Genomic DNA, 20,543 nt, shown 5'->3' with positions numbered 1-20,543 from the left:
CTACTAAAGACAAACTTCAGAGGGTTCATTTTACGAACTTTACACATAAATAAATCAGAACTACATAAAGAGAAAAGAACATTACTTTTTAGTAAATACTGTTGGCTATTTAGTTATCAGCATGGAAACAAATTATAATACTGTAACAAATTCTAAACAAGTCAAAATTTTAAGCATATTTTAAAAATTACTTTAAAGTTGAAAAAAAACAACAAAGAATAGCACCTTCATTCCACTGAGGAAGAAATATACATTTCTGAATCCTGAAGAACTAAGATACCGTCAGAGACAAAATAGAACATTCCAAGATCCTGTTCAAATAGTACTGCCTCCATAAATTCTTCCCCAACTCTCTGCTCCCTCAATTCAAAAAAAAAAGTGAGGGGAAATAACCACTCTTTCCCTCTTTCCTATGACCATCAACCTATCAGCCCCCCATTACTTGAAAAATTTTTTGAATTTTATTTTTTTTATACAGCAGGTTCTTATTTGTTATCTGTTTTATACATATTGGTGTATATATGTCAATCCCAATCTCCCAATTCATCTCACCACCAGCACCTCCCCGAAATTTTTTTTTTTTTTTTTTTTGCCACACCATGTGGAATCTTAGTTCTCTGACCAGGGATCAAATCTGCGCCCCATGCAGTGGAAGCACTGAGTCTTAACCACTGGACCTCCAACTTGAATTATTTTTATGGTCCTCATCACCTTCTCCACTGCATCACATGAAGTTCCTATTTTCTATGCCCATTAGAGTGCAGCAGATGTCTTTATCTTAATAACCCCTTATATAAAATAGGTGTTCTACAAATATTTCTTGAATTAATGAATATATCTGAATATATCTGAATATTTAAAAAATGTTTCTGAAGGTTAGTTTTTAAAAACCAGAATGTAGAAAAATATACACGAACAAAGACAATGATAAAATCTTACTTTCCAAAATATTACAAAGAACTTCCCTGGTGGCACAGTGGTTAAGAATCCGCCTGCCAATGCAGGGGACACAGGTTCAAGCCCTGGTCCGGGAAGATCCCACATGCCACAGAGCAACTAAGCCCGTGCGCCATAACTACTGAGCCTGCGCTCTAGAGCCCGAGAGCCACAACTACTGAGCCCACACGCTGCAACTACTGAAGCCCGCGTGCCTAGAGACCATGCTCCGTAACAAAGAGAAGCCACCGCAATGAGAAGCCCACATACTGCAGCGAAGAGTAGCCCCTGCTCGTCTCAACTAGAGAAAGCCTCCGTGCAGCAACGAAGACCCAACACGGCCAAAAAGTAATTTTAAAAAAAAGAAAAAAAATTAAAATAAAACAGAATATTACAAATAAAAAATAAGGTTGACACCAGATTTTAATTGATAAATAATTAAGGGTGAGGAATGGACTCTATACATATGGGAAAACAGAGAAAATTATATCCTAGTCATTAACCCAACGTTGGTGGAAGAAACCTATAGATCACTGTTAACTGGCGCCATCATCCTGAAGAACTTGATGACATGTGAGGGTCAGTCCATGCTTTCATTCAGAAATTCCACTTCAGGGAGTAGGCTCTAAAATGTCATCATTCCTCACCCGTTGTAGGCCTCCTCCCTGTTTTACTTAGAGCACTTATCATGGTCTAACTCTATGTCTCTTAGGGTTTCCCTGGTGGCACAGCGGTTGAGAGTCCGCCTGCCGATGCAGGGGACACCGGTTCGTGCCCCGGTCCAGGAAGATCCCACATGCCGCGGAGCGGCTGGGCCTGTGAGCCATGGCCGCTGAGCCTGCGCATCCAGAGCCTGTGCTCCGCAACGGGAGAGGCCACAACAGTGAGAGGCCCGCGTACCGCACACACACACACAAAAAACCTGGAAAAAAAAGATGGCCAGTTGTAAAAAATATAGAATAGGGACTAAAGAATATTTGATAAACTTTGTCTTACTTTAATAACTCTATGTCTCTTAATTCTCAATTCTGTTGACTGTCTCTGTCTCCTCTACTAGAACATCAGATCTTCAAGGGCAGGGACCTACTTTGTCACTGTCATACCCTCAGAAGGTGCTCAGTATTTGTTGAATGAATGAATGTTCTAAGGAAACAAATACTTACCCCCATCCCCAAACAGGTATAGATGTAAAATTCATAACAGCATAATTTATAATTACAAAAATCAGAACCCGACATGCCCAGAGAATACCTAAGCAAATTAGAATATAATGACACCAAAAAATGCCAAGTAGCCATTAAACATTAAAAATTTAATGAAAACATTTATAAATCAAGTGAAGAAATATAATAGCATATCATGCAAAAAATGTTTTGTGGTGCCTTACCCATTCAGAACTGCAGCTCATAGGAAGCTGTATAAATACTGACATATTAATAAAAGAATCATTGGATTCTTTCATGACTACTTTCTTTTAAGTTACACTCATAATTTTAAAATATTCTATCAAGTCTGCAGTATTTTAAGAAGAAAAGCAGCTACTGTTTCAATGGGAAACCTAACACTACAGTCAGTATGACTTGAGGAGTGGGGTGATAAATTGTTCCCTTTTGCAAAGACTAAAAAATGTTTAAAAAAAGTTAAAATTAAACAATGGATATGAAACTTCCTTAGTCCCTGCAGTGTTATTTTTCCATTTTATTTATTTTTAAAATCAGATTCTTTGTGGTATAATGTACATACAATAAAATGTACCCATTCTAAGAGAATACTCAGAGGTGACCTTGACTGAAGGGCTGAGTGTGGCAAGTGGCATCTACAGGATGCTGGGGAAGAGCTCACCGCCTTCAGTCTTCACAGGTGAGGGAGACACTGGCTCCTCCCCAAGGTCCTAGCCTACCTGGCAGCAAGAACATTCCTTCTCCCCCTCACCAAGGCCATGCACACCTGTGCCCTACATGGGGCCTCGTGTGGCCAAGGCCAGGGTGCCGGGCCCGCGATGGCTTGGTCTCCTCAGCATATGGGCCAGGTGCTCAGCTACAACAGAAATAAGAAGAGCCAACTCGTGAACTGGGCAGGAGCCTGCCTCTGGTTTCCATGAGGGTCAGTCAGCAAGCGTGGACTTCAGTCAGGCCTCCGTTACTGGCAGCAGGCTCTACAGCTTTGAGCATGCTTCCAAACCTCCCGAAGGCTATTTCCTGACTGGACTGAAGAAGAAAATACTTTTTCAGGATGAAGGTGAAAATTAAATGAGACAATCCACAGGAAGCCATGAGGTGGGAACTCACTTTGTGCTGGCCACGAATATCCTGGTTGTCACTTTGGACACGTGCCATCCAGGACTGCCTCCTGGCTAGTACATCCACACCCATTCTGGCTCTGAAAGGCACCACAACCAAAAATGGGCAGTTGGGGCTAAAGCGTGTTTACGAGGAAGGCTCCAGAGGACCCATTTCACCCAGTTCAACATGCAGCATCTCAGCTGAGGCAGGGTTGCAGCTTCCTCATGTGTTTTCTAAACAGGGCCCAGGGGAACAAAGGCAAACCATCACAGCACCATTCCACCATCCCTGGGTCACAGTGGAACTGCCAGTCCACAACAAAGGTGTAAAGATCCATTTCTGCTCAGTTGCTTTATCTTTCACAACTAAAAATAGTCCAAGGTAGCTTCAGCTGCCCCTAAATCAGGTCACAGAACAGCAGGAGACATTCCTTTGGCAAAAAAGGACACATTCTTGTCCTGTATCTTGTACTGGTAAGTGAGGCTCCGATCTCGCTGGGCTGCGGGCTCTGATGGTCTCCTCCACAGGATCCTCAGCTAGTGACAAAGAGAAGAGTGAAAGAGGAAAGGCACCCCCAAATACCTGCTCCATTGTGAACCCTTCCTGCCTCATCGGTGACCTTCAATTGAGGTCATGCACCATGCAGTAATGGGGCTGACTTCCAAAACAAAGCTTATTACCAGCCACCTAAAAATAAATGTTTCCCCTCCATTACAATAGTAATATTTGCTCATTACAGAAAACATGAGAGACAAAGAAAAGTAAAAGGTAGAAAAAACCCATCCAGAGAAGAACCATTAAAGTATTTTTGTGTATCTCCCTTTGGTCTTTTCTGTGTGCATGGTTTTGTACTTTTTGGCTAGATGAATTTTGAAAATCAACACCACAGAATGTGTACATTCAATTCCGAGGCTCAGGAAGACTGGACATTTGTCTCTAGTGACTAGAAAGCTATGGGGGGCTGACTGGCTTCAGAGCCGTAAGCTGCCAGCAGAAGCTTCTCCTCAGGCTATGCCAGGGGCGCACCACCAGCACAGCATCTCTGGGCCTGTGCTTTGTTTTCCACACCCGACTCTGAATGACTCTGGGCCAAAACGCCCACCCACCCTTAAAGGGTCAAAAGTGGTCAACATGAAGTTAACCTGGAAGAGATGGTAAAGGCTTTGGGGTGATCCCAAAAGAGAAGTTTCAGAAGGCAGAGAACCACGGCAGCCCCTGGGCGTGGGGAGAACCTGACCTCCCTCCCAGGGCAGGACTCAGCTTCCACCTAAGTACTCCAAACATCCCAGGCAGAGGCAGCAGTGGGGGCGGCAACGCCAGCCAGGGGAATGGCCTCCCCAAGTCTCTATTTTATTTAAAAAAATTTTTTTTGGCTGCATTGGGTCTTCCTTGCTGCACGCAGGATTTCTCTAGTTGCAGCAAGCAGGGCTACTCTAGTTGCGGTGCACGGGCTTCTCATTGCGGTGGCTTCTCTTGTTGCGGAGCACAGGCTCTAGGTGCGCAGGCTTCAGTAGTTCTGGCACGTGGGCTCAGTAGTTGTGGCTCGCGGGCTCTACAGAGCGCAGGCTCAGTAGTTGTGGCACACGGGCTTAGTTGCTCCGCGGCATGTGGGATCTTCCCGGACCAGGGCTCGAACCCATGTCCCCTGCATTGGCAGGCAGATTCTTAACCACTGCGCCACCAGGGAAATCCCAAGTCTCTATTTTAAAAGGAACGGTGTTGGCCTGAATACACAAAGCCTGCTGTGGTCCTGCAGAGGAATTCCGCTGTTTACTGCCTTCCCCTGTAGACAGCCATCTTCTCTTCAGGAGCTCCCTTTTGGCTGCAAATGGACCACCATGGAAAACCTGCCTTGGTGCACGGGGCCAAGCACCACCTGGGGCAGACTCTGACCTGCATTCACACAACTTCTGAGGCTTCCCTTCCACCTGAGGGCACGCCCCAACCAGACCACCCCACAGCCAGACACTATCCCATGGGCAGCCTAGACTCGGGAGGCGAGCAGCTCCCAGTGAGCCCCAGTCCCTGCGCACCTGCCCATGCACATCCTTGCAGAAGCCAGTGGCCAGGCCTTCAGCCCGCAGTATCAGGTGGCTCTGGTGACCAAGGCCATTCAGCAGGATGTCATTCTCCTCGTCCTCAGCATCTCCACTGTCGTGCACAAGGGCCACTACATTTCCCTGCAACAGAGACCATGATGGAGACTGATGGGAAGGGACGCCAGGACCAGGGTGTGCTGGGCTCTCAGAGCCTCCACTGCCCTGCACCCCTCTCACAGATCAGCCTCCCAGCTGTAGCATCTGCTGTGTGGGAAGCACCCATGCCTGGGCTCCAGGACCATAACTGCAATCATCTGCTGGATAGTTTCACCAGCACATCCAACCTGTACTTCCAGCTCAATTCATCCACAAGCAAGGAATAGTGTCCAATTGTTAAAAAGAATAAAGCAGATCTGTGTGTTCTGTTTTGGGGCAATGGACACCAAAACATACTGTGTGTTAGTAAAAGAAAAGAAGTACCAAACTGTGTGAATGGTAGGTTACCAATAATGTGAAGAAAAATGCGGGGAAACAAGTGTACATACAAACGTGTTCATGACTGCATAGACTCTCTGGAAGGATATACAACGGAGGAAAAGAGACAGTTACTTTTGGCTAAAATAGCCTTTATACTGTTTATATCTTCTTTTTTTCTTTACTGAACTATTCCCAAGTTCTACTTTTTCAACTGAAAGAAGTATTTTTACAAAAAGAGGTTGGTAGTGGGCCACAGAGCAGGCTGAGCTGCAGCAGCTGACTGATTGCTTCACTCCCTCCACAAGCCCCAGTGAACTGTGTCCTCCAAGCCCCATACATTTCCTCCTCCTTCCCTTCTCTCCCCATCACCCTGGCACCTGGCCCTGTGACTGTAGCCAGGATGGCCTCAGAAGGTCCCCTGACCCCAGCTTCCAGGCAGGACCTTACACGCAGGAGGTGAGCAACATGCACTGCTGGATCCACACACCCCTGGCCAACCCATTTACCCCCTCCCCACTGCTTTGCACCCAGCCTGGCCCCGTGGACCACACGCTGAGCTGCCGTGCTACAAGCTTCCCCTCACTTAACTCTTGCTGTCTGGTTCCTGGGAGATGGGCACCACAGCTGTTTCTATTTTGTTAAAATCTCTAGTATGGCAGAATTTCTATTCTTGCCTCACCACTTGACAATGAAGGTTACACCCTATCCCTGTATTGCACCTCACAATTTTCATATTGGTTTTCGGGGGTTTTTTTTTTGGCTGCACCTTGCGGCATGCGGGATCTTAGTTCCCTGACCAGGGATCGAACCCGTGCCCCTGCAGTGGAAGCACAGAGTTTTAACCACTGGACCGCCAGGGAGGTCCCTTCACCTCACAATTTTTTTTTTTTCACCTCACAATTTTTAAAGCAGTTTTACACCCATTATCTCAGCCAACCTTCAAAACACACTCAGAGCAATATGACAGCGCGTGGCAGAGCGGGGACAGCCGCAGTACCGCAATGACCAGCCCCGTTAAAGACAGTGCCGGGCACCCTTTTAGTTTTCAGGGCCTTATTTTTCATCAGTGGCAGGTAGTGGAGAGCAAGGTGCGTTGACTGAAAGGTCCCTGGGCCTGCCAGGGTAAAGCAAAAGCCCCAAGCAATTAAACAGAAAAGATCACTGCACGCAAGTGAGGCCTGGGCCTGTCGGCCCGTACGGGTCACAGGCAGGAGCACAGGGAGCAGGCCCATGATTACCTTCCATTCCCGGCACACGGTGGCTCTGCAGTAGTGGACGAAGTCCAGCACCGCCACTGCCCCCACGCCCAGGCTTAGCAGCACACTGAGGTCGTCCACCAGCAGCACCGGGCACCTCCAGGCAGCCTCTCCACTGTCCATGGGCTTCAGGGCCTCCTGCACAAACTCATACAGCGGCTGCAGGTTCCCAGAGTTGGCCTCCCTGGGACACAGGGCAAAAGTTACCAGAGAGCTCACGGGCTCTACAAGTGTTTATGAGACTGTGCAGCACCACAGGAAAGGGTTAGGGGGAGGGAAGGAACTGGATTCCAGTCCTTGGCACCAAGGGGCTCACGATCTGGCTGGGAAGAAAAGGCACGCGTGCACACGTGAGTACATTTACTTCAGTTCAAATATTCCCTGATGCCTACTAGGTACAAAGCACTGTGCTAAAAACTGGCAGACACAGAAATAAACAGCCCCCAAGGCTCATACAGCCTCTCAATCCAAGAGCTTAAGGCATCTGAAAGACTCACTGGGACTGGGCAGGAGAGGCCTTCCCAGGAGGTCACAATTGGGTATGAAAGTTAAGCAACATTTCAAGTGTCCTGGGGGTGAGGGCAGCAGTCTAAGAGCTACCGGTGTGCTCGTGTGCATACCAGGTCCGACCTGTTTCTGAGACACAGGTGGCCCTGCTACCTCCATCTCCCCAGTGACTACAGCAGTTGTCTCCCAGCAATAGGTCGGGGACCGGGGCCCAGGCACTAGCCCCACTGCCCCACTCCAGGGCTGAGCCCCACTGACAGCAGGGACAACAGTGCCCTGTAACCTGGGCTCAGGTGTAAACCAGGCCCACGCATTCAGACAAGACACCCAGGTTCAGAGATGCGAAAGACTGTGCCCCAGGCCACACACACACAGGGTCAGGACACCTGGCCTTCTGACTCCACACTGAGCCCGGCCACTATGTAAGGCTGAGTCTGAGGGAGGGCAGAGCGGGGAGAGGTCCCGTACAGACTCCCTGGGGTGGAGGAAGCACAGCAGCCAGGTGCGGCATCTGCTACATCTGTGACTGATGCTCAGGAAAGACAAGAAGCAGGAACACCAACCTGCAGGCAACAAACGTCTTCTTAAAGGGCCAACAGTAAATATTTTAGGCTTGTGGGTCGTACGGTCCCTGTCTCAACTCTCACCTCTGCTGCTGTAGTGCCAGACAGCCAGGGACAATACAAACAAGTATTGTGGACAAGCCACAAACAAGTGTGGCTATTCCAACAAAACTTTATTTACCAAGACAGGTAGCTGGCCCATGGCCCATAGTTTGCTGACCCCGGATCAAGCCAAGAACGGAACAGAAGTGTGTGCTAAGGCTGTGAGCCAGGGTTGGAAAAACCAGCAAAGCACACTGTTCTGCCACATGTCCAGCAAATAACGCTTTCTATCGCTTCAGGGACAGCCACACACTCTCAGGCCCACGGTCAGAGCCAAGGACCTTCCGATAATGCTGTGACACCAGGGAGGTATCTGACTCCTGAAGCCAGCTCTGCCCTCCCATACACTGAGGAGAAGGAATCACACAGCAACCCTGCGTTGGGCCTACCTGCCAGGTGTGCTCTGGGCTGGGTCGTGGGCTGACTGACCTGAGGAACTGCAGGGGGTGTGGCTCCTCCTGAGGCCGAAAGAAGACGTCCACCGCGGACCTGAGACCCTCGAGGAACACGAGCTGCCCGCATTCCCGTGCTGTGGTCAGGCTGACACCCTACACCCGAAGGAGAGGCGAGTGAGTTCCTGTGCCTTGCGGGGGACCCATCAGAGAGGCTAGACTGCAGCTCACGAGAGGGCTCCAGACACGTTCTGAACCCTGCAGACGTGTGCCTGTCCCCCCTCCGGAGGAGCCCATGTCTTGCCTCCCCTGGGTGTTCCCAACACACAATTTCCGTTCTGCTTTCAGATGTGCATTTACATTTACCTGTCACATTTTTTTTTAATTTACTTTCTTTTGCTTATGTATTTATTTTTATGATTACCCAGTACTGGTTTTTAATTTATAATGGTAATATAAAGTTTCTTTTTTAAAGGCATGTAGTTATAAAATCTTAAAAACAGTAAGTGGGGGGGTGGTGGTGGGATGAATTGGGAGATTGGGATTGACATGTATACACTAATATGTATAAAATAGATAACTAATAAGAACCTGCTGTATAAAAAAATAAAGAAAATTCAAATATTCAAAAAAATACAGTAAGTAAATAATAACAGTAAAGACGGTGGCAGGATGACATTCTCTGCTGCAACTACTCAACTCTGCTACCGTAGAGCAAGAGCAGCCATAGACCATTCATGAACAAATGGGGCTGGCTGTGTTCTAATAAAACTTTATCTACAAAAAACAGGGGGTGCAGGCTGTGGTTGGTCAACCCCTGCTCTAGACCAGCACTCCTTAAATATAGGTCTTCATGAAACATGCAATTAAGAATCTCTGGAGATACCTGATTAAAATGCAGATCCCTGAGCCCCACTCCAGATCTCCAGAACCAGAAGCCTTGGGGGCAGGGCCCAAGAATGTGCATTTCAACAAACACCCAGAGATGGTGACACCATCTAAATGTGCAAGCCACCATTCTGTCTGTGCAGAGACAGGTGACATGGAACTCCTTAGACTCCTCATGCCCCTAGACCAGGCCTCAATCACTCATTCATACACCAGAGTTCACTATATGTAACACCCTTAACAACAGTAGCCACCCTGGCAGAGAGAAGGATCCCTGATCATCAACTTTGCTCTCACTCATTACCATTCTCCTGATGTAAGAACAATAATACACCAAGAGGATGGAAGCTCACGCTCTAATACTTTGCACACCCAGTGCTGTGCACGTCATTCCTGCCGTGTTGATGATTCCAAGGTAAAAGAAAAAGCAGCCAAACTGGATATGAGAATATACAACTTTCTCATCTATAAAAACAGATGTTAGGGCCACAGACATGCCTCACAGACCTGTGCAATACATGTCCGTGACATGACAGTGCTCCCCGAGCTCATGATCTGACCTCTAACACAGGAACTTCTCCCTTCCCTGCAAAGGATGAGAAAGAGCTTACCCTTCTCTCACTCTCTCATTGTTTTCTCCCCATCAGAGAAGAGGCAGTGATGTGGCCCAATAGTATGACTGGCACTTCAAAGATCACTGCTGATGGGTGGCCTGGTTCTCTCCCTCTCTGAGGCTGACCTAATCAAAACAAACAGCAAAAAACACACTACAAGGGACTTCCCTGGTGGCGCAGTGGTTAAGAATCTGCCTGCCAATGCAGGGGACACAGGTTCGAGCCCTGATCCGGGAAGATCCCATGTGCCACAGAGCAACTAAGCCCGTGCGCCACAACTACTGAGCCTGCGTGCCACAACTACTGAAACCCGTGCACCTAGAGCCCATGCTCAGCAACAAAAAGAAGCCACCGCAATGAGAAGCCCGTGCACTGCAACGAAGAGTAGCACTTGCTTGCCACAACTAGAGAAAGCCCGCGCACAGCAACAGAAACCCAACGCAGCCAAAAAATTAAAAAAAAAAAAAAATCCTAGCAGGACTTTAAAAAAAACACACTACAGGGCTTCCCTGGTGGCACAGTGGTTGAGAGTCTGCCTGCCGATGCAGGGGACATGGGTTCGTGCCCCGGTCCGGGAAGATCCCACATGCCGCGGAGCGGCTGGGCCCGTGAGCCATGGCCGCTGAGCCTGTGAGTCGGAGCCTGTGCCCCGCAACGGGAGAGGCCACAACAGTGAGAGGCCCGGATACCGCAAAAAAAAAAAAAAAAAAAAAAAAAAAAAAAAGAAAACACTACAATAACAACCCAGTAAATTCACCAGGCCACAGGTCACAAGCAATGGGCCAAGCCAGGCCAGGAGGTTCACCAGCCTCTGGGCCATCTTATTCTTGCTTGGCTGCATCTAATGAGATGAGGGGCAAACCAAGATGAGGTAAGGGGCACATGACAAAAGCGCCTGCCTCTCCCCACATTTGGGTCCTAAGCCCTAGACTTAGGGAGACACAGTGGGAGGCACTCAACTTGGCAGCAGACCAAGCTATGATCTCTCACTCACTAGGAACAAGATTAAAGCTCACACCGAGAAGGAGAAAAACTTAACTGGTCCAGACTCAACAGAGAAGGGTTTGATTAATTAACAACAGATCTGGGACTTGCCTCGTGGGGCAATGGATAAAACTCTGTGCTCCCAATGCAGGGGGCCCGGGTTTGATCCCTGGTCAGGGAACTAGATCCCACATGCTTGCCACAACTAAGAGTTCACAAGCCGCAACTAAGGAGCCCACCTGCCGAAACTAAGACCCAGTGCAAATAAATATTTTTAAAAAACACACACCAGATCTGGTTCTACAAACTTTATAAATTAACAAAACACATAGAGATTCTGCCTTAGCCCTTCATAGAAGGGTTTCAGGATTCCATGATTTCATTAGTCCCTCCCTTGCTAAATTCTCCACAACCCAAACAGGGAAGCCCAGCCTGACAGTACACTCACACATGCCTGGCACACACACTCACTCAGGGATCCCATCATGGAGTTCTAAAGTATTTACCAGCTTCTGTCCCACGATATTGTAGTGACTGAAGGACTGGATGAGTGCCACAAAGCAGACTTTACAATTAGCTGGAAAATAAAATAAAATAAACTGATTTTTAATAAAGTCTCTACTTACAATCAGTCTCGTATACTTCATACATCTGGAAACAAAAGCAATGAGGCAGAACTAGAGAACCGAAGCCTTGCAACCTGACACACCCAATTTGATTCTAAGATGTACTTTTTTTCGTATTTAATAATTATACCTTATTTCATTGATTCTAAGATGTACTTCCTCTGTGAGAGGTAGTACTAGGAATCTTAATTTGTTCCACTGAAAATAAATTGTGGTTTTTAAAAAATTCTATTTTTCTAATTGCTTGTTGGTGTACAGAAGTACAATGGATTTTTTAAACTAGTCTTATACCCAAGAGGAGACAAGGGGAGCACAAAGAAGCTCTAGCTACCTTATGAACATAATTAATTCTAATAATTTATCTGTAGATTCTCTTGGTCTTTATAAGCTGACAATAACATCATCTGGAAAGGAAAATAACTTTCAAAGCTGTAAATTATTACAATTAAGAGTGCCAAAGGTCTACCTTGTTTCCTGGCCTGGCTCAGTGGGGACACAAGGAGAATCAATAAGTCTTTTTTTCATTTGGCTGTTTTCTTCTTCTAATCAATTTCTGTGTGTGAATTGCAATGGCCATGCTTTTTTCTTCCCTGTGTTCTTTAGGAAGCATCTACTGCCAGGGCAAAGTGTTAATGGGTCAAGTGCCTAGAGACTTCAAAATAGACAAGGACCAAGGAGCAACTAAATGAGAAGGCCACACAAGGACCTCAGGGAGGCAGTGCCTATGCAGGACGTGGAGAAGTGGAAGGCGGGACTGGATACAGGGAGCACATGCCACTCTCTGGCAGACTAGGAGACGGAACCAGATGGTCCAGTAATCAGTTACCTGATAAACAGCCATCTGGCTGCCCGAACACCAAAGCCCTGGCTAGTTAATATGATTCCTATTGCTTCCTGAATCAGGCTTTTTTTTTTTTTTTTGCCTGGGTTTTCTTTTTCTACAGTCCATACCTTTGAGATAGAAGGAGAGAAAGTGGTGCACAAGGAAACTGCCATCTGTCTTGGCATCACAGAGTAGAGTCAGTTTCCCCTAAAAGTTAAGAAGAACACAAAAAGATGAATTAGAGTCCCAGGAAAGAGGTCAGCTGAGTGTCAAAATCTAGTCGGTTGTATCCACCCCTAAATTTCTACACCTGGAGACTCTGCATATGTGTGTGTGTGTGTGTGTGTGTGTGTGTATTTAACCACAAAAAGAAGAAAATAAGTCAAAATTATGGAAAAACCAATAATTAAAATGATTGGTATTAAGTCACTCATTATAGGCAAGCATATCTCAACCTCATAATTCCCAAGGCAATAAAGAATAGAATCCCTTCTCTTCCACACCAGTCTTGGAGAGAATTAAATCCTGAACAAAGGAAGCTTTTATCATGGAATGCAACAAAAATCACTGACTGCCAAGATTTTAAGGGGTCTTCTAAAAAGTCATCTGATCCAGCTTCCTCCCTATTTCTAATCCTGCTTCCAATTCTGTCCCCTAGGTAGGGGAGAGTGAAGAAGTAGTTGTTGACAGAGACTTCCAGTATCAAAGTCCTCCTCCCAAAGGCCCTGGAAACTGCTTCAGGCAGAGCTCTCTGATCATGGAGAGCCCTGGGAAGACCTCTAACAATGGTCTCTGCAGGGCCTGGCTGCCCTGCTCCAGCCACCCCTCGTTCCTTCTCAGTGACAGGGAAGGTCATCTCTGTGCTGTTGTGATTTTTTTCACTTATAAAATATGAAAGATCACACTAGCAGAACTTGAGGGTTAACCCTAGCGCCATCTGTCATTTCCTGGCGCCCACTTCTATGCTCCATTCCCTGTGGCCCTGGGCTTGGACTTTGGAGGTGCTAGTAGTAACTGGCAAGGTAACCAGCGCCATCTGGAGGCTTGGGCAGAGAACTGCTGGGCAATTAAGATGCACAAGTATCCACTGAATACTATTTGCCAGGCATTAGGGAGTCATAAAAAGGCTTTACACCCTTTCTGTCTTGTCTTTCTGGAAGAGCTTACCATTTCATCAGAAAGACAACAGCTATGAAATAAGTCAGGTATATTCCTAGGAGAGGTAACCCTTGGGCGAAAGCGTGGAAATTTTCGAAATGCCCTAGAGTGTGAGAAGGAGGGAGAAGAAAACAAGAGTAGCGAGCCTGTGGTGCCAAAGGTGGACTCCTACAACCCAACGTGGGCTGAGAGCAGCTTCAAAGAGCACTATTCGAGAACACGAAGAGGAAGAGGAGCAGCAGCATTCACTGCGACCTGCCGAGCGCTCCCGAGCCAGAGGGAGGCTCAGGGTGGTTAAGAAGCTGGTCCCACGTGATGGGTGGAGAGTCGAACTCTCCTCTCCTCTCAGGCAGCCTCTTTTGGGGCGCCGGAACTCCCACCACACTGAACACACAAAGGGCTCGCCCGGTACACGTCTGTGAACTTAAGCCAACCCAAACGTCGGACATGCTTCCTATGGACTTTCAAGGGCACGCACGGCCTTTGAGAAGGCGCCAGATGCCCACCTCCCACAAGCCCAAATGTCCAGGCCAGCCCCGGGCGGGCCCTCTTTGGACTACAACTCCCAGGCGCCCCGGGATCCCCGGACGTCGCGTTATTTCTCACGGGTCCGCGTGCGCTTCCCGTACGGTCTTCCGCCACGCTCCCAGGACGCGCCCCCTTCCCGACCGTGCAATCTCTTACCTGCTCCGCCTGGTCAGGGGTGGTATTGAGAAGGTTATTGAGTTCCGGGAACATTCCGAGCAACGGGAACGAGCACACTAGACGGGAAGATGGGGCTGCCGCGGAGACAGCGGAGGGTGAAGAGCAAAACGCACGCCACAAGACCGCGCGGAAGGAGCGCGCACGCGCAACGCCGCTTCTAGGCGCCGGCCGCAGCCAATCGGGCGGGCGCCTTGACCCGGGCCGCACCCGGCGCACGCGCGGAGATGCGCATCCGGCCGGGGGACCGGGGCGCTGGGAGGTGCGCTCCTTACCTGCGGGTACCCAGCAGGGGCTTCCCCCCACCGAGGCCCCAGAAGACCGGTCTCTTCCTCCTTACCTTGACCGCTCTCTCTCCCCGGCCCGGGGCCTCCGGTCAGTACGGCCTGTCGAGCTCCTGCGGCGTGCCCCACACTGCTAGAAGTTCGAGCTGCATCGGCGACCCAGACTGGCGAAGATGCCCTCCCTCGCGCAAAGCAGAAATCAAACATAATGAACACGGAATGATATATTGAAAAGTTCTATGGAAAAATGAAAAAGCAGGATAAGGGAGTAACGATGGAGTGGGGGTAGGTTTCGGAATTAAAGAGGTTGTCAACGTAGGGTCACTGACCAAGTGTGGTTGAAACACGCTCTGCAAGCTCTTCCTTGGGGCTTTTGCAGTTTCCCCTTCCTCTGCAGCTCTTTTCCTAGATACTCAGCCGTTCAAAAAATCCCCCACTTCTTTCAGATCTTTGCTCAGATGTCACTTTATTACCGAGGTGTTTCGTAAGCATCCTATTTAAATCGCAACAGCCCCTTCCCCAGCACTTCTTATCCTTTCCCCCGCTTTTATTTTTTTTTCCATACCATTTATATCTACTATACCATGTATAGTTTTCTTCTAGCCCAATCAACCTCACATCCCCAGGGATAAACGTGTAATTCAAAGAAGTCAAGTTTATTTGATCACTACAGTGAGGGAGATAGCAAACAAGTGGAGCCCACGGGCCTATCAACAAGCACAGGAGAAAGTTGTATGAGGATCTGGGTTCACATCAGAGCACAGCTGTTTGAAGAAAAAGTCAAAATGTGGCCTGTACTGCAAAGTAGCCCAGGGTTTCCATGGAAATGAGAAGATTAAGATAGATGTGGGGCTTCCCTGGTGGCACAGTGGTTGAGAATCCGCCTTCCAATGCAGGGAACACGGGTTCGAGCCCTGGTCCAGGAAGGTCCCACATGCCTCAGAGCAACTAAGCCTGTGCACCACAACTACTGAACCTGCGCTCTAGGGCCTGCGAGCCACAACTACTGAAGCCTGTGTGCCTAGAGCCCGTGCTCCACAACAAGAGAAACCACTGCAATGAGAAGGCCATGCATGGCAACGAAGACCGAACGCAGCCAAAAATAAAATATAAATAAATAAATTTATTTTTTTAAAAAAGATAGATGTGGAATGTAGTCACTTATCTGAAGCTCTGCATCTAGGCTGGAAATGGAGGCTCCTGTCTCTATGTGTCAAAATCACTTAGATCCTCCAGCCAAGAGTGGATGTTTCACAATTACTGCTATGTGAGAAAGAGGAAAGCAGGCAGGGGCATCGAGGGGCTGCCCTGACACTCAAAGCTAGGTCTCCATGTTTTCCTGTCGAGTGTGAACAGTTTCACAAAACAACATCAGCCTCATTGTGATGGATAAAGACAAAACTACACAATTCCATCATAATGTTGACCACAGAACATGAACATTGTCTAAGACAAAACCGAAATATCCCCTTTCCCAGAAAATGAGTGCCGCTTCATACCCATAATATAGCCACACGTGAGTTAGACCACCCTATACTAACACATATTAACATGGTGAACCATAGAATTTAATCCTATTGCTCAGCCATAAAAAGAATGAAATAATGCCATTGGTAGGAACATAGACAAACGTAGAGGTGACCATACAAAGTAAAATCAGTCAGAAAAAGAAAAATATATGATATCACTTATAGGTAGAAGTGAAAAATTGATGCAAATGAACTAATTTATAAAACAGAAGCAGAATCACACAGGGAGAAAATAAACTTATGGTTACCAAACGGAAAAAGCGCAGTGAGAGGATTAAATAAGGAGGTTAGGATTAACATATACACACTAATACATATAAAACAGATAAGCAAAGATGACCTACTGTACACCAGAGGGAACTCTACTCAACACTCAGTAATAACTTACATAAAAAGAGAATCCGAAAAATAACAGATACATGAATATATACAACTGGATCACGTTGCCATAGACCTACAACAACATGACATAATTGTAAATCAACTATATGTCAACAGAAAACAAAAATTATTTTTTTTAAAAAAGAAAGAAATGCCTATTCTATTCCAATCAGAGCTCGGTGACTGGGGCTGGTGTCACATCCCTAAAGTTTGAGCAGACTTGAGTCGCAAGCCTGGACTGTCCTGGGGCCTGTAGCAAAGCAGCCCCCCTTGGACTTGTAGTGACAGGTCCCCTCTGGATGAACCACAGTCTCTGGATCCTGGTGGGCCCTCCTACACCTCAACAAAGCCTAGTGCACCCAAAGAATGGTGGACCCCCTGGGCTGTAAGAACTTTGAAATGTCACCCTGTCTGCACGTCTCCTGGTGGTGGGGTTCCCACGTGCAGCCTCTTTCCTTAGAGGCGCCCCACCTATATACGACAGCACCCTCAGCATAGCGATTTGACAGAGGTTGGGATTTGTCTGGGGAGCGGGTGGGAGGCTAAGGGGGAATGAGAAAAGGAACACAAGTTCTTGGGTGTTTCTTCTGGCACATTCCACTCTAATTCACAACCCAGGAACAGAACTAGCCCTAAGGCCCCTGTACCTTAGTAACCAGAGTTGGGCAGGAGGAAATGCTGCTGCCTTGTGGTGGTTTCCCATAACAACAACTTTAACCCCGCTGCTTATGGGCACTTAATATTCACAAAGCCTGCAGGGCTGTAAATGACACCTGCCCCCAAGAGAGATCCTTGGGGAGGTAATCAAAAGAATTCAAGACAGGGCAGACCTTCAAGCAGTCAACTTCAACAGGGAAACTGTACTCACACTGTTTAAAACAAAACCACATGGAACGATGCACAACATTGTTAATTCTTAGAGAAACGCAATTCAAACGTACAACGAGGGATCACCTCGCACCAGTCAGAATGGCTATCACCAAAAAGTCTACAAACAATAAATGCGGGAGAGGCCGTGGAGAAAACGGAACCCACCTCCGCTGTTGGTGGGAATGTAAATTGCTAACAAGCGCTATGCACAACAGTACGGAGGTTCCTGAAGAAAAAAACCAAAAACAGAGCTACCAACTGATCCGGCATTCCACGCCTGGGCCTACCTATATCCGGAGAAAACCATCATGTGAAAAGGCACATGCACACCACCATTGCTTGCAGCATGATATACGATAGCCAAAACATGGAAGCAACCAAAATGTCCATCGACAGATGAATGGATAAAAGAAGATGCGGTATAGGTATACAAAGGGATATTTATCAGCCATATAAAAGGATGAAATCATGCCAATTGCAGCAACATGGATGGACCTAGAGGTGATCAGAGTAAGTCAAGGAAGTCAGACAGAGAAAGGCAAATCTCATACAATATCACTTACAGATAGAATCGAGAAACTGATGCAAATGTTCTAATTTACAAAAGAGAAACTGACTGACAGACTTACAACACAATTGTTGGTTACCAAAGGGGAAAGGTATGGGGGGAGGAGTAAATTAGGACGTTGGGATTCACATATACAGAGCAACATGTATAAAATAGATAATCCACAAGGACTTACTGTACAGCAGAGGTAACTCTACTCAACACTCTGATATACCCTATATGGGAAAAGCATCCACAAAAGTATGCATGTCTGTATGTGTATAACTGTATCAGGTTGTTGTACAACTAAAACAAACACAATAGTGTAAATCAATTATACTAATATAAAGTAAAAATTAAGTTTAAAAAAGAAATAAATGCTTTATATATTCCCCTCAGTACTCGGTAACCTGGCATGGTGTCAGTCTCTGGGGCCTGAGCAGGCTTTGTTCCCACGCTGAACTCTCGTGGGTCCACAGGAGCTGGGGAGGATGTGCCAACAAATGAGCTCCCCTTAGACGTGTAGTGCCTGGTGCTCTCTGGATGGGACCACAATCTCCAGATCCAGCTGAGCCCTCCTATAGCTGAACCAAGACTAGTGCACCCAAAGTTGCTCAATGTCAGTAATAATCAGTAAATGCAATCAAAACCAGAGTTATGTATCACTCCACACCTAACATATACACACTACTATATATAAAATAGATAACAAACAAGGACCTACTATATGGCACAGGATACTACAATATATTCAATATCCTTTAATATAGAATAATGGAAGATTTTGAAAAATAACATATATATATTTATAACTTAATTGCTTCGCTATACATTTGAAACTTTGTCACTGAACTATACTTCAATTAAAAAAGATTAACCTCACTTTGTTACAATATCCAATCCCATGCAAACCCTCCTCCAAATCACCTAACAACCTCAAATATTTAATTCTGTTCTATTGCTCTTATAATAACACTCCCTATGGTTTCTTTCTTTTGCATTGTCTTTCACAGCAATGAGTAATTAATCCAACCTTTTCAACAAGCGGTATGTTTTTGGTAGTTGTTTCCTGGAGCAACTTGACATATGATTTCACACAGTAAAGTCTTGTTTTTAGAGAATAAATTTTTCAGTAACAATGCAGTAGTCTCTCAAAGAAACGTGTTACGTGAGACTCCAGCACACACACATCCTTGAGAGAAATACTGTTTCCTGTTAAATCTGGCTTTATCGGGCTTCCCTGGTGGCGCAGTGGTTGAGAGTCCGCCTGCCGATGCAGGGGACACGGGTTCGTGCCCCGGTCCAGGAAGATCCTACATGCCGTGGAGCGGCTAGGCCCGTGAGCCATGGCCGCTGAGCCTGTGCGTCCGGAACGGGAGAGGCCACAACAGTGAGAGGCCCGCGTACCGCAAAAAAAAAAAAAAGTGATTTGTGAAGTTTTGTGCTGGAGATTTCTCACTGGATGATGCTCCGTAGTCAGATAGACCAGTTGAAGTTGATAGCGATCAAATTGAGACATTAATTGAGAACAATCAACATTACACCAAGTGGGAGATAGCCGACATACTCAAAATGTCCAAGTCAAGCGCTGAAAATCATTTGCACCAGCTTTGTTATGTTCATCACTTTGATGTTTTGGTTCCACATAAGTCAAGTGAAAAAAACCTTCTTGACCGTATTTCCACATGTGATTCTCTACTTAAAGGTAATAAAAATGTTCCATTTTAAAAACAAATTGTGATGGGTGATGAAAAGTGGATACTGTACAATCATGTGGAATGGAAGAGATCGTGGGGCAAGCAAAATGAACCACCACCAACTACACCAAAGGCCGGTCTTTATCGAAAGAAGGTGATGCTGTGTATGTGGGGGGATGGAAGGGAGTCCTCTATTATGAGCTCCTTCCAGAAAACCAAATGATTAATTCCAACAAGTACTGCTCCCAATTAGACCAACTGAAAGCAGCACTCGATGAAAAGCATCCAGAATTAGTCAACAGAAAATGCATAATCTTTCATCAGGATAATGCAAGACTGCATGTTTCTCTGATGACCAGGCAAAAACTGTTACAGCTTGGCAGGGAAGTTCTGATTCATCTGCCATATTCACCAGACATTGCACCTTCGGATTTCCATTTATTTCTGTCTTTACAAAATTCTCTTAATAGAAAAAATTTCAATTCCCTGGAAGACTGTAAAAGGCACCTGGAACAGTCCTTTGCTTAAAAAGATAAAAAGTTTTGGGAAGATGAATTATGAAGTTGCCTGAAAAATGGCAGAAGGTAGTAGAACAAAACGTTGTTCAATAAAGTTCTTGGGAGCTTCCCTGGTGGCACAGTGGTTGAGAGTCCACCTGCCAATGCAGGGGACACGGGTTCGTGCCCCGGTCTGGGAAGGTCCCACATGCCGCAGAGCGGCTGGGCCCGTGAGCCATAGCCGCTGAGCCTGCGCGTCCGGAGCCTGTGCTCTGCAACGGGAGAGGCCACAAGAGTGAGAGGCCTGCGTACCGCAAAATAAATAAATAAATAAATAAAAATAAAGTTCTTGGTGAAAATGAAAAATGTCTTTTATTTTTACTTAAAAA

General features: G+C 46.6%; 1 protein-coding gene across 1 annotated transcript; it reads right to left on the bottom strand.

Annotated features, from left to right (window-relative positions):
• Positions 1–2,227: 2,227 nt before the first annotated feature.
• Positions 2,228–14,503, bottom strand: ELP6 (elongator acetyltransferase complex subunit 6). The gene is made up of 7 exons (XM_081247601.1): positions 14,332–14,503; positions 12,618–12,696; positions 11,547–11,617; positions 8,592–8,710; positions 6,973–7,174; positions 5,252–5,398; positions 2,228–3,754 (listed from the first exon to the last, which is right to left on the bottom strand). The coding sequence occupies exons 1-7, from the start codon at positions 14,383–14,385 to the stop codon at positions 3,626–3,628; spliced, it is 801 nt and encodes a 266-aa protein (XP_081103727.1). The 5' UTR covers positions 14,386–14,503; the 3' UTR covers positions 2,228–3,625.
• Between the last annotated feature and the right edge of the window lie 6,040 nt (positions 14,504–20,543).

The sequence above is a fragment of the Mesoplodon bidens genome (genome assembly GCF_964165515.1).
Source record: "Mesoplodon bidens genome assembly, chromosome: 10".
Classification (NCBI taxonomy): Eukaryota; Metazoa; Chordata; class Mammalia; order Artiodactyla; family Ziphiidae; genus Mesoplodon; species Mesoplodon bidens.
This window is presented reverse-complemented; position numbering and strand designations above follow the sequence as displayed.

Coding starts and splice junctions, on each gene's coding strand:
- ELP6 (XM_081247601.1), bottom strand. CDS start 14,385: ATGTTCCCGGAACTCAATAACCTTCTCAATACCACCCCTGACCAGGCG. Junction 5,399..6,972: donor CCGTGTGCCGGGAATGGAAG/GTAATCATGGGC, acceptor TCTCTGTTGCAG/GGAAATGTAGTGGCCCTTGT. Junction 3,755..5,251: donor GCAAGGATGTGCATGGGCAG/GTGCGCAGGGAC, acceptor CTTTGTCACTAG/CTGAGGATCCTGTGGAGGAG.